We start from the raw sequence: 11,939 nt of genomic DNA, 5'->3' as shown, positions 1-11,939 counted from the left end.
TCTTGATATGCAGAAGGTGAGAACATTTCAAGAACTTCTTGAAATGGACTCGCAGGAGCGAGCTGACCTGCTTATCCAAACAGCCGGGTTGTCTTCCGCTGAAGTACAAGACATTGAGGTGGTACTGGATATGATGCCTTCCTTGACACTCGATGTTACTTGTGAGACTGAAGGCGAAGAGGGTATGCAAGAGGGTGACATTGTCACTCTCCACGCGTGGGTAAACGTTAAACGGGGTAATGGCCTTATTGGTGCCCTTCCTCATGCCCCATACTACCCATTTCACAAGGAAGAAAGTTTCTGGTTTTTGCTGGCAGACTCTGTTTCAAATAATGTCTGGTTTTTTCAGAAGGTTAGTTTCATGGATGAAGCTGCGGCTTTAACTGCCGCATCTAAGGCAATTGAGGAATCCATGGAGGGTTCAGGAGCAAACATGAAGGAGACCAGTAGGGCAGTTGCAGAAGCAGTCGAGAAGGTAAAGGGCGGTTCCAGATTGGTATTGGGAAAATTCCAGGCCCCATCCGAGGGTAGCTACAATTTGACATGCTATATTTTGTGCGACTCTTGGTTGGGCTGTGACAGGAAGACAAATCTAAAGCTCAAAATTTTGAAACGGACTCGGGCTGGCACCAGGGGTGCGGCTTTGACCGATGAAGGACCTATCGCGGAGGACGGTATTGAGGAAGATGAGGACAACGTGGATGAAGAGTACGATGAAGACTATGAGAGTGAGTACAGTGAAGATGAAGAGCATGATCAAAACTCGAAAAATAAGCATCAAGCTGCCAATGGAACTGCCAATAAACATGGTCAAGCTGAGAATTCAAGCTCAGATGAAGAGTAAGTCTTGTTTTTGAGAAGTTGATGAAACCATAATCTTCGTTTTTGTTCCTCGTGGGTTGTTAGAAGAAAAATCAATTTTAACAGTTATTGACATTGTCCATTTTAGTTTATAACAGTTGGATAGCGTTGATACTTAGACTTTTTTCTTATCCTAGTTCAGGTGATATCATGATTAAATCACATTTATCTGATAAATTAAAATTATGAAGATAAGTTGAAGGATTTAAATCAAAATTAAGAATCCAACTGTTGATGGTTCAATAGGTTACATAACGAATTCTTTATATTTTTATTTTTATTTTTTATCCTCACCAAGAGTATCTTCCACCTTTTTGAACTTCCCCACAGGTTAAAAAGGACATTCTAAGGATAAGAAAAACACCAATTAAAGTCATAATGACTTTAAATCAAGAGTTTATTTGTCATGCACTTTTAGGGTAAAATATTCCATGTTGACCAATGAGTATGTTGACCAAGAACACACAGCCAAGGCTAGAATATTCCATGTTATGTTTAGAGTATGATGCAAAGTTAAAAAATATATCTGCTTGAAATAAACAAAAATAAAAAGTTCTCATTTTTCTTTAAGGAGGTTTTACACTTTTACTTAACAAGGATGAACATTTTATTCCAAGTTCTAACAATAAATAAAAAGCCTAGTGCCCTTTATTAGTTCTCCATCATTTAAACTAAAAGAAAGAGTCAAAAAGCCTATTTTTCAATGATCTTGAAGTTGCTAAAGGAAGTATATGTTAAGGATCATCCATATGCGGCTGGTGAACACTGATTCATTAGTTGCTATGATAATCACTTGAAAAATATCATGCAACAATAATCAGCTGAAAACACCTTCAATCTTCCCTGAATATGATTACAGGGCGATTATGATTCGTTAAAGGAATCATTCTACTCCCCTGGCGTCAAGCCCGATTCAGGTTCTCATCAACCACTTTGACTAGGCAAACAACATTATCAATGTACCTTCTCCGTGACATGCTAGTAATATACACTATTTTCAACACACTCAAACACTCTTACTGGTGGAGTTCGCGTAAAACCCACTTAAGAGAGGGTGGACCAATGTGGTTAATTGGGTCTCCGCGAATTCTATCTAACAAAAATGCGAGTGCTGAAGAATGTGTTGAAAAGAGTGTGTTGCTTGCATCTCCCCGAGTCAAGATCAAGTTTTCTAGCTAAAAGATGCTTGCTACTATTGCTAGCACTCGAGCCTATGTATCTTTGCATCGCGGGGATTCACATGGAGGAGGAGGTACACCAAACACCCAATCAAGAACATTCAAATATTTGAATCTAAACACCTCTCTCTCCTCTGCATAGCAGTGCATTATGATGGCTGTTGACAAGCTGAAAACCACCACATCAGCTCTCTTGATCTTTCTTGATTGCGGCAGGTATCCTTCATCCGCCAAGCATGTGAAGAAACTCTCAATAGCCCGAGCTAAGCAGTATAACGATATCTCCATTCGCCTGCTTTTCTTCTCAATAGCCAATGCAAGGCCAGTTGGGAACTGCAAGAGAATGCATAGCTCAACTTTATAACAAAAATGTTAACACAATTGAAATAATATATTCTTTTCTTGAATGCAATTCCAGTGACGCTTTTCTGTCAAATAATAGAAGTTGGAATAGCGCCAATAAAAAATAATGTAGACGGCTAGCGACATACCGTTCCCATGGCCACCAATGGAATGTTACATCCTTTGAAGAGCCTGAACACGAAGCATGTCCACATCCTTATGAAGAACAGAAACATTCGTATATACATGTCAGTTTGAATTTTTTTCAACGAAATTTGTGATTCAAGCAACAACCACGCGAAAGCAGAGAAGAACAAAAAGAAAAAGAAAAGTCTAGTAAATGGATAGACAAAAATAATCAAACAGAAGAAGTGCCAAGTAGAAGCAAGTGTTAGAAATTCGAACTTCTATTATTATACAGCTATACAAAGTATCCAACATAAAATGAATAGCTATTGTTGCATTTAATGTGAGTTTACACAACTGAATTTTGTGTGAGCATTCCGTTGTAGTGTAATTGGTTAGGATATTCGGCTCTCACCCAAAAGACCCAGGTTCAAGTTCCGGCAACAGAAATTGTTTGTGATTTATGATAGATAGAGTATTATGGTATTCTTCGATGTATGCAGCTAACCCCATGAGTAACAAAGTAATAGTGCACAAAATAAGTTTGTAGATAGTAAATACCAGGCAGATGTGCAATACACCGACAGGAACAAGCTTGATCTTCCAGTGCCAACAAGACCCTTTGCCAATATTGAAAAAGGCCTGCATATAAACATCTTGATAATGGACTATAAGAGTAAAACAATATAATCTCATTGAATGTCATAACAACATAAATCAGGATTTTCATATTGTACTTAATTTGAGAGTGCTTGGATAAATAATAGACAGAATAGTTTATTGTAGCAAAGCCTTTTTCATGACAAAATCAGTCTGAAAAGCTGACGATGTATGCTATGTTAAGTTAAATACAGCTCCCAACAGAATTCAGTTCTAGTTAGAATGTTCTAACCTAGTTAGTAGGAATGTTATGGATAGTGAGTATTATTGTGAATACTAAACATTCTAACAGTTACTGAGTTAATTCAGTTCCTCGTTTAAGATCTATTTTCTCACTCCTCTCACTCTCAATTTTCTCTTTCTATCAGTTTCTTAGTTCCTCACAGGTTCTCAGATCACAAAAGCACTAAAATGGTAATAAAGAGACTTTGCTGCTGATTTGACTCATTCAGCTTTCAAACTGAATTCTAATTCAGAAAGTGAGGATGATTCTTAGCTTTCAACCACATCATATCAGTACCCTTAAACCCATTATATCATCCACCATTTCCCAGTGAACCTGGGTTCTGGTCCAGATTTCAGTGGAGGCCTATTTTGCAGCAACATCAGCTTTCTTAACAATATTGAACTCAGGTCCAAACCAATGGCTACGGTGGCAACCCCGGATCCGGGATTTTATACCTTTGCCTATCCTGGGCAGTCCTCAATTTCATTAGCTATGATAGCTTCATCTGGGCAGCCTCCTTATCAGTCCTGGTATCCTGACTCAGGAGCTATGTATTATGTCACAGCTGATTCTGCTGATTTGCTGCATAAGAAGGATTTGTCAAGACCTGGCCAGATTTGAGTTGGTAATGGTCAAGCTATTCATTCTTGTTGGAAAATGTATCATGCTAATTATGTAGCATTGGGAATAACAGGGTCTTTGGAAATAGTTCGATGCCTCTAGTAAATTCAAATTGTATTTAATTCTTCATATAAATATCAGTACACTGAGTGCAAATCATGCAAGCAATTCATAAAGCAGAACATTCCAGTTTCAGTTAGAGTTTCTAAGTTAGTTTAGTTGGAATGTTCTGGATACTGATTATTATAAATGCTCAAACTAATCTATATGACAGTTAGTCAGTTCAGTTTCTCATTTCACATCTATATTTTCTCTCCGCTTTCTCTCTGTTTTCTCTTTGTCTCATAACACAAGAACACTAAAAGTACACACTTTGAAAAACCACCACTAACAGTAATACTTCCATAAAAAATTTCTAAAGAAATAAAAAACGTAATAGAACACATATTTCACAAAAAGATCTGGTGAATACTATATTGATTAATTTGCTACAGTCCATTTAGATCACCTTTTTGAAAGCCCTTGTCTGTGAACTATTAGTGCAGGGATAAGATAAACTGGAAGATATACAGGTAATGCTCTTCTATAGGCTTGAAGGAGAAAAGAAAAGATGTGTTCAGTACATGACTGATTTCCATGCACAATCTGCAAAATAAGGTGATTTTAAACACCGAAAGAAAGCAACACAAATATATATTATGTATTGAACAGGTTTAGATAAAATGTTTCAGACAAAAATTATAGAGCACACACTTCAAGAAAAAGAATCAGACCAGAATGACAAAGTCGAACTGAACAAGACCCAAAAGAGAAAAAGTATGAAGAGAAATTCAATACAATTAATATGATTAAACTTGAACTGGGAACTTTGTTAGGGACTTGAGGCATAGAACAGAAAAGGAAGATAAAAGTCTTATATGTTTCCACCAAAGTCCAGGTGTTTATCAGATGCAGTTTACATGTACTATCAAATCAAATTAATGCTCACTCCACTCCTTTTTAAGTGTGGTTTAAGGTTATTTTACACTAATGAGGGTAAGGCTATAATTAATAAAATAATTAAGGTTGCTTTGAACTTTGACAATGACAGATAAATAGGAACATAACTTTTATGAAAAACTGACTTAAAAAAGGAACGAAGGAGTATGATTTAGCATTTCCCATGAGTCACATTTCTCAAGTTCAATCATAATGAAGAAATTGATGCTACTGATATGTCACAAATGCAATCAAACCCAGCTTTTAAAATATTGAACACAATGTAAAAGAACTATGTTTTACTTTATTTTCTATGGTAGTTAGTAATTACACATTTACACTTAGTGAGATTGGAAGAAAAGGACAAAAAACACAATCTTTATTATCGTACCGAGCATGGGACTTTCATATTTGGATCTAGTTTCATATCAACACCCATGGTCTTGTAGTATTTCTCTACTGCTTCCAAATTACTAAAAGGCTTGCCATTCGCTATATCTTTTATACCTTGTAAAATAGCCATGTCCTTTCCACCATGTTTATTGAGAAAGGATTTATATGAAGGTGGCAAACTCTCTTGCTTTAAAATATAAGCAGACCTGAAAGAAAATAATTTCCATTACTGTTAATCTTTCATTGAACAGAAAAAATTCCTTTTATAATTACAAAAAGGGAAAAGGAAGGGGATAAGGAGAAGATCATAAAGTGTGTCTCTCAGAAACATAGCTCTAGAAAGAAAATATCAAGGGTGCACCCATGCGAACACAATCATGACAAAAAAGGAGAGACATATATATTCATTTACATGAATGTAAGTCGTTTCCTAAGCTTTCTTACCTTAACATACTCATGCAATATTTGTCATGGGATGAACATTATCAGCATAATTTCTTTACTTTTCTCTATTAACTCCTTACTTGCCAAGTAGATTTTACTTCCGATACTGCTTACACCAACATATTGTGTTGTCTTTAACAAGCATTGAGCACATATATACATTCAAATTGTAATACAACTAAACAAGGCAAAGTCCTACAGATTTAGTCAGCCTTATCATGGACAAAACTAGTAAACGGTGAACACCTAGCCACAAGTTGATGAGTGATGAAATCAAAGTCTAATTAAAGGCCCCACTAAGTAAATTAGCCCAGCTACTTGCCATGATATGAAGTATTTAAGCAGGCAGGATCTATTTGCTGGATAGTACACATTAGCATTCTCATAATAAAGAACACAACATGCTTAATAGCTACCTATATGTAGAGGTATGCTTTATCAGCAAATTGAACATACACCTGGATACATATATGCATCACCCGCAGGCTACAAAGCCATCAAGTGAAAAACATACACCACTTAGGGTCCGTTTCTGAGTTGGAATTTAGAAGGGATGGAAAGGGAAGACTTAAGAGTTATATGATAAGTGTATTTCATGGCTCTCAAGCCTTCTCTTTCCCTTCCTTCCTCTCCAAACTCCAACTAGCAAATAGACCCTTATAGAAATCACAAAGCATTGCCATTTACAACACAAACTGAGGTATAAAGAAGCATGGTCATCAATTTTAATGAAGTAACAACATTTTCCTCAGTTGAGAATAATTAAACAAGGGTACATAAGATTACATACAATATCTGAGAAGAGGACAGACACATCAGGAATATGTCACCATGCTTCCATGTGAGAGGCTTACAAATTGTCCCAAACCTTTTGCTCTTAATCCCACAACGAGATGCCAACACAGAAGCGTGCATGAGAATGTAAAGGGCCAAGCTAGTGTGTTGCGTCTCTAACCCAGTCAGAAGCATTGATGGCCCGGCAAGCGCCCCTGCCAACAGAGCCCTCCACTTCGCTGTCCTGAACTACAAATCATGGTAGCACAACATAAAACCAATCAGAACCACTCCCATCATGATCCAAAAACCAAAAATAAAAAATAAAATAAAAGCATATATGCAACTTAAAAAAATTCTCCGTACATTAGTCCCCAAACCCAGCAATTTAGTCCTTATATTACTATTCAATCACACTGTAACCGTAGCTACCATATTCTCTCAAGAACCCTGCAAACTGTTGATAGTACATTTGTAAATAATGAAGTCTTATAATCATATAGCAAGAAGTAACTGTGTACCACTGCATTCAGACAGTACTATGAACAAAATTGCTGCATTTTAATCTCTGAATTATTCATGTGGGTACCATATTCTTAAAACTAGTATCCCTCATTCCTTTATATGTCTCACACTTTCACTTTTGTTCTAAGAGAAGCCAGAGTTTTGTAAATTTAAATAAAACTAACTCATGTTCATAACTAAATTTAATAACTAAGTTGCGATTGAAAAATAATTGGGAAGTTACACCGAACCTTTCATGATATTTCACTTATTTAAATTAAATCCAATATCCGCTTGTTGTAAATACACCTTCCTTAAACTTTATGTTGTAAAAGGTATTAGTATAAGTGTACAACAATAGTGATAATAAAAACCTTATGGGGGTTGCTAATTAATAATGATAACATAGTAATAACAAAAATTCTAAGCTAAAATTCAAGAAGGTGAGTTTAATTTCGGAAAAGTTTGAATTCAAAAAGAAAACGATGATAAAAGAGTAAGAGAAAAAAAGAGAACATGCCTACGGTGACCTCCAATAGCACCTATAAGCTCATCCACGGACACAAACGTTCCAGCAAAGGTTCCAAGAAACAAACCGTATCTTAGTGTCTCCTTCAGAGCCGTAACAATCACTTCACCGTTCGTCACCACAATCTCCTTCCTACAAAAAAATTGTTAAACTATCAATAAATGAAGAATTCACTTCATTATGGCAAATTTCCTCCTCCAATTTATTTCAAATCTCAACACAGGTTTTAAATATGAGTCTGCAACATTTACAGTTATAGGAATTACCAAAACCGCAATGTGACTAAATCAGTCACAATAGTCTGAAACATCAAGGTTTTCGAATTTCGAGTATTCCAAACCACTATTTAAAACCTTTATATAAACTTAGTCCTTAAGAATCTCACATGCATATCGTAATTTCATATATCTAAATACTAAAATTAAGAACGCAATTATTCTCATGAACGGAATTCGTATGTTTAGTTTGTTATTCTTACCGTTGAGGCTTTTTTCGTGTCAATCGAGCTAAGATCGCGAAAAAACCAAGACCTCCTTTAAGGCCAAAACCGACGGTGAAACCTTTCACCGAAGCGGTGATGATTCTCCAAAGCTTATTGTAATCCTTCGGTGGAATCAATTCGATGATTCTGCTGCAAAAGGAACGAAGGCTCAACGACGTCGAAGAAGAAACGCATATGCATCCATTAGAGTCTTTGCAATCGTTTGATTTTCCGTCGTCGTCAATGTGAAAACCGTTGCCGGTTACGGCGGAGGACGGCGACATTGCGGCGGCGGGAAGGGGGAAAAGGTTGAAGGAGGAGAGATTGGTTGGTGGGAAGGAATTCAAAGAGAGGAGCGAAAATGATGATTGTGACACGTGTGTAAACTATGAATATAATTGAGTTTTTTATAGCAAAATATGTTATGTTTATATGTATTATAACTAACATGTAGGTATCCGTGAAAACACCTGCAGTAATAATTTATAGGTGATAATGAGCTTTATGATACTCGCTATACTGATATCCACATATTTAAAATTTTATTTTTAATTGAATTTTTATTTATATTATTGTTTTTTATTATTATTTTAATATTACATATTTTATTATTATTTCATAATAAATTTCAACTATATTCATAAATTTATCATATAGATACATTCAATGATTAATAAACCGTACCGTGTTGGTCAGTTCAACCGGAAAACTAATGAACCGGACCCCTATCCGGTACGGTACAGATGTTGAACCGGCCAAATATCAAAATCGGTCAAAATTGGTGAACCAACCGGTTTATACACATATTTCTTTTTTGAAAAAAAACTTAAAAACTCATTACAATGTGCCTCATCTTTCCAATTATTCTTCAACACTTCAAGGCACATGCTTCCAAGAAATACTTAAATTACACATTTTGGTTCCTAACATTTGTGTGTAATCTCAGTGACACTTGTGTAATCTTGGAGTACTCTCTGAAGATAGGATTTGGTGGAAAAATATAATATCGATACGAGACAACTTTGACTCTTTGGTTTAAAACTCCAAATTTATTTATTTTGTAGAGTCAGTTGTGAACTTGTGTTATTTATTTATATTTTAGGGTTGTTAAGTGACACTTTTGGATTGATATATGTTTTGTAATTTAGACTTTGAATTTGTTAAAGACTTAAAATTGTTTGATTTTGTGAATTTTGAGTATATTATATATATGAATTATAAATTTGAGTATTTACCTATTTGAATTTTTTTGTTATAGGTTTATATATATATATAAATATAAGTAGGTATGTCCGGTTTAACCGGCATGCAGTTTAATTACTAAACTACCGGGAATCCGCCTCGAACCAAGTGGTTTATAAATATATCAGATAGGGGTGTTCGCGGTCTATTTGGATCGGTTTTTAAGCAAAAAATCGTCCGATCCAAACGCGTAATTAGTATGCGGTCCGGTCCGGTCCGGTCCGGTCCATTTATATTAAGATGTCCGATCCAGTCCGGTCCAAATATTATATGCGGTTTCGGTCCGGTTTGGATCGGTCTATTTTTTAGATATTAACATATAAACCCCTTCAAGAATATCATTGCCTTTTCTTTGCCTTCAAGAATCAAAAACTACACATTTCACAAATAAAGTCAGTTTAAAATCAAACAGTAAAACTGTATGTCATTGCTTAAGTATCTATCAATAAAATATCCCTATGGTTTATATTAGCACTTCGCTATTCTTAAGCTATTTTCTGTAAACCTTTTAACAAATTACACTAGACATGTGAACCGCAAGACATAGCTCAATATCATGTCTGCACTCTTTTAAGGATAGTGCAAGATAAATAATAGAACATATATAAAATCAAATTAGTTTCTATTCCATTAGATTTAACCCTGGAGCAGTCAAATAAACACTTTTTTGGCAAGTCAATCATATTTCATACAAGATTATCTTCATCATCATCACAAATAGAAAGAACAAAAGGGGGAGAAATGCACTTACCCAAAACGAAGAAAGTGTTGGTTTGATGGAAGAGGATGGAGTAGGGTGTGAACAATGAGGACAGATGTGTGGTGAAGGAGGGTGTTGATGACTGTTGAGGAGAGGAGGGCGTGGAGAAGGAGGGTGTGGAGGAGAGAAGGGTGTGGAGGAGAGAATGAGGAATTAGGGATTTAGAATTTTAGGGATTTAGAATTTTAAGAGAGGGTAGCGTTTTTTGCTGTGTGTCTGTGTGATATATTTGGGTTAAGTTAATAATATCGGTCCGGTCTGGATCGGTCTGGATCCCAGACGTAAAACCGAAGACCGGACCGGACCGATCGGTCCTTAAAAAATAAATCCAATACGATCCAAATACATTCGGTTTTTGCGGTTTCGGTCTACTTTGGATCGGTTTGCGGTTTTTGTTTTGGACCGGTCTGGATTTAAACACCCCTAATATCAGATGTGGGACTTTTGTTAGCTAATGAGGAAATGACACAGGGTTATGAGTTCTTACACTGAAACAACCCATCTATTAAAACAACCTATATGTTACATTGAATTTTTATATTGAGCGTTTCAAGCACCAACTCCAACACCTTATATTGAGGCTGAATTTTTTGTGACCTATTCTGTTTATTTTTTCCCTTTTTCTTGTTGTACTTATGTTCTATTAAATTTTAGTGTTCTATTCCTTTTAAGATTATATTATCGTATTTGTTCATTGTAAATGGTGGAGGTGATGATTGGGAAGTTTATTTGAAGTTTGGTAGCTTTTAATTCTCTTGTTTTTTGGGTTTTCTTGTTTGCTTTTGAAACCAGATTCTGGTTAAAATAACCCCGACTATGAAATTAATTTTCGAGTTTGAGTTACTCGAAACCTGATGGCGTTAGGGATGGTAGCACTATTTTTAGCCTCGTTGAGTTCAGGTTCGGTTTCGAGTTCGGGTTCTGAATTTCGGGTTCAGATTTGGGTAAGCACAAACCCGATCCCGATCCACCCCGTTGCCATTCCTAATTTTATATCCCCTATTACTTAATGAATGTCACTCATTAAATGTATATAAATTTGATATATTATCACTGCATCATCCACCATTCATGTTTAGTTATCACTGACTCTTCAAACAAAAGTAATACAAATGAATGACAGATGATGTATTATGTATATGTAAACTTTTACATCGACAATACATATATATTACACTCTTAACATTAAATTCTTCCAGAACATTTTGTGTGCTTATCTAAATAATGTTAAGTTAGGTAGCTTAAATCCTGTCATTTCATGTAAGATAGATAAATGTAGGAAAATAACATTTTTCATGCTGCCTTAGTTTGAATAATTTGTTGGGTCATTCTATTTGTTATTTGTTATTTGTTATTGGCCTATTGCTAATTGTTGGATAGAAATCTAAGTGAGAGTTAAAAACAAGTGGGGGCTTAATCTTATTATACATAATAGTGAATTTTGCTTATTGTTGTTCTTCATCATTTACTTTTTTTTTTTGTTCTTGGTTTCTACAAGATAAATTCTTATGTATTTTCAACCACACAAGATTTTTTTTTCCTTTTCCAAGTTAGCATATTATTTTTTAAGACAACAATTTCTCAAAATGAGGAGCATTAATAACACTGAGCAAGGTACTCATAGGACAAGGATATGTTGTCCCAAACCCTGTCTCAAACTCTGTCCCAGACTAATCTTATCATGACACGTCAGTTAAAAAAATTAAATATTCATAACTTTATCAATTTAACAGAGATTATCTATCTCAAAGCCTGTCCCAATTCATTGTCTCCACCAATTAATAATTGACACATAAATAAACAGATTTTTTTTTAAGTTA

General features: G+C 35.3%; 2 protein-coding genes across 2 annotated transcripts; one reads left to right on the top strand and one right to left on the bottom strand.

Annotated features, from left to right (window-relative positions):
* LOC109326056 (dnaJ protein ERDJ2A-like) lies at positions 15–997 on the top strand. Its single transcript, XM_019558701.1, has one exon. It carries the CDS (start codon positions 44–46, stop codon positions 842–844), a length of 801 nt encoding a protein of 266 aa, XP_019414246.1. The 5' UTR covers positions 15–43; the 3' UTR covers positions 845–997.
* Positions 1,445–8,481, bottom strand: LOC109326137. The gene is made up of 8 exons (XM_019558806.1): positions 8,115–8,481; positions 7,628–7,768; positions 6,620–6,847; positions 5,384–5,591; positions 4,523–4,659; positions 3,069–3,149; positions 2,531–2,597; positions 1,445–2,372 (listed from the first exon to the last, which is right to left on the bottom strand). Exons 1-8 carry the CDS (start codon positions 8,399–8,401, stop codon positions 2,073–2,075), a joined length of 1,449 nt encoding a protein of 482 aa, XP_019414351.1. The 5' UTR covers positions 8,402–8,481; the 3' UTR covers positions 1,445–2,072.

This window comes from Lupinus angustifolius, chromosome LG14 (genome assembly GCF_001865875.1).
Source record: "Lupinus angustifolius cultivar Tanjil chromosome LG14, LupAngTanjil_v1.0, whole genome shotgun sequence".
In the NCBI taxonomy this organism is placed as follows: domain Eukaryota; kingdom Viridiplantae; phylum Streptophyta; class Magnoliopsida; order Fabales; family Fabaceae; genus Lupinus; species Lupinus angustifolius.
This window is presented reverse-complemented; position numbering and strand designations above follow the sequence as displayed.

What these genes read in the sequence shown, in the direction of transcription:
- LOC109326056 (XM_019558701.1), top strand. Translation starts at nt 44, where the DNA reads ATGGACTCGCAGGAGCGAGCTGACCTGCTTATCCAAACAGCCGGGTTG.
- LOC109326137 (XM_019558806.1), bottom strand. Translation starts at nt 8,401, where the DNA reads ATGTCGCCGTCCTCCGCCGTAACCGGCAACGGTTTTCACATTGACGAC. An exon ending in ACACGAAAAAAGCCTCAACG is followed by an intron (nt 7,769 to 8,114) that starts GTAAGAATAACA and finishes ATTTTTTTGTAG; the next exon opens with GAAGGAGATTGTGGTGACGA. An exon ending in ATATGAAAGTCCCATGCTCG is followed by an intron (nt 4,660 to 5,383) that starts GTACGATAATAA and finishes CTTATTTTGCAG; the next exon opens with ATTGTGCATGGAAATCAGTC.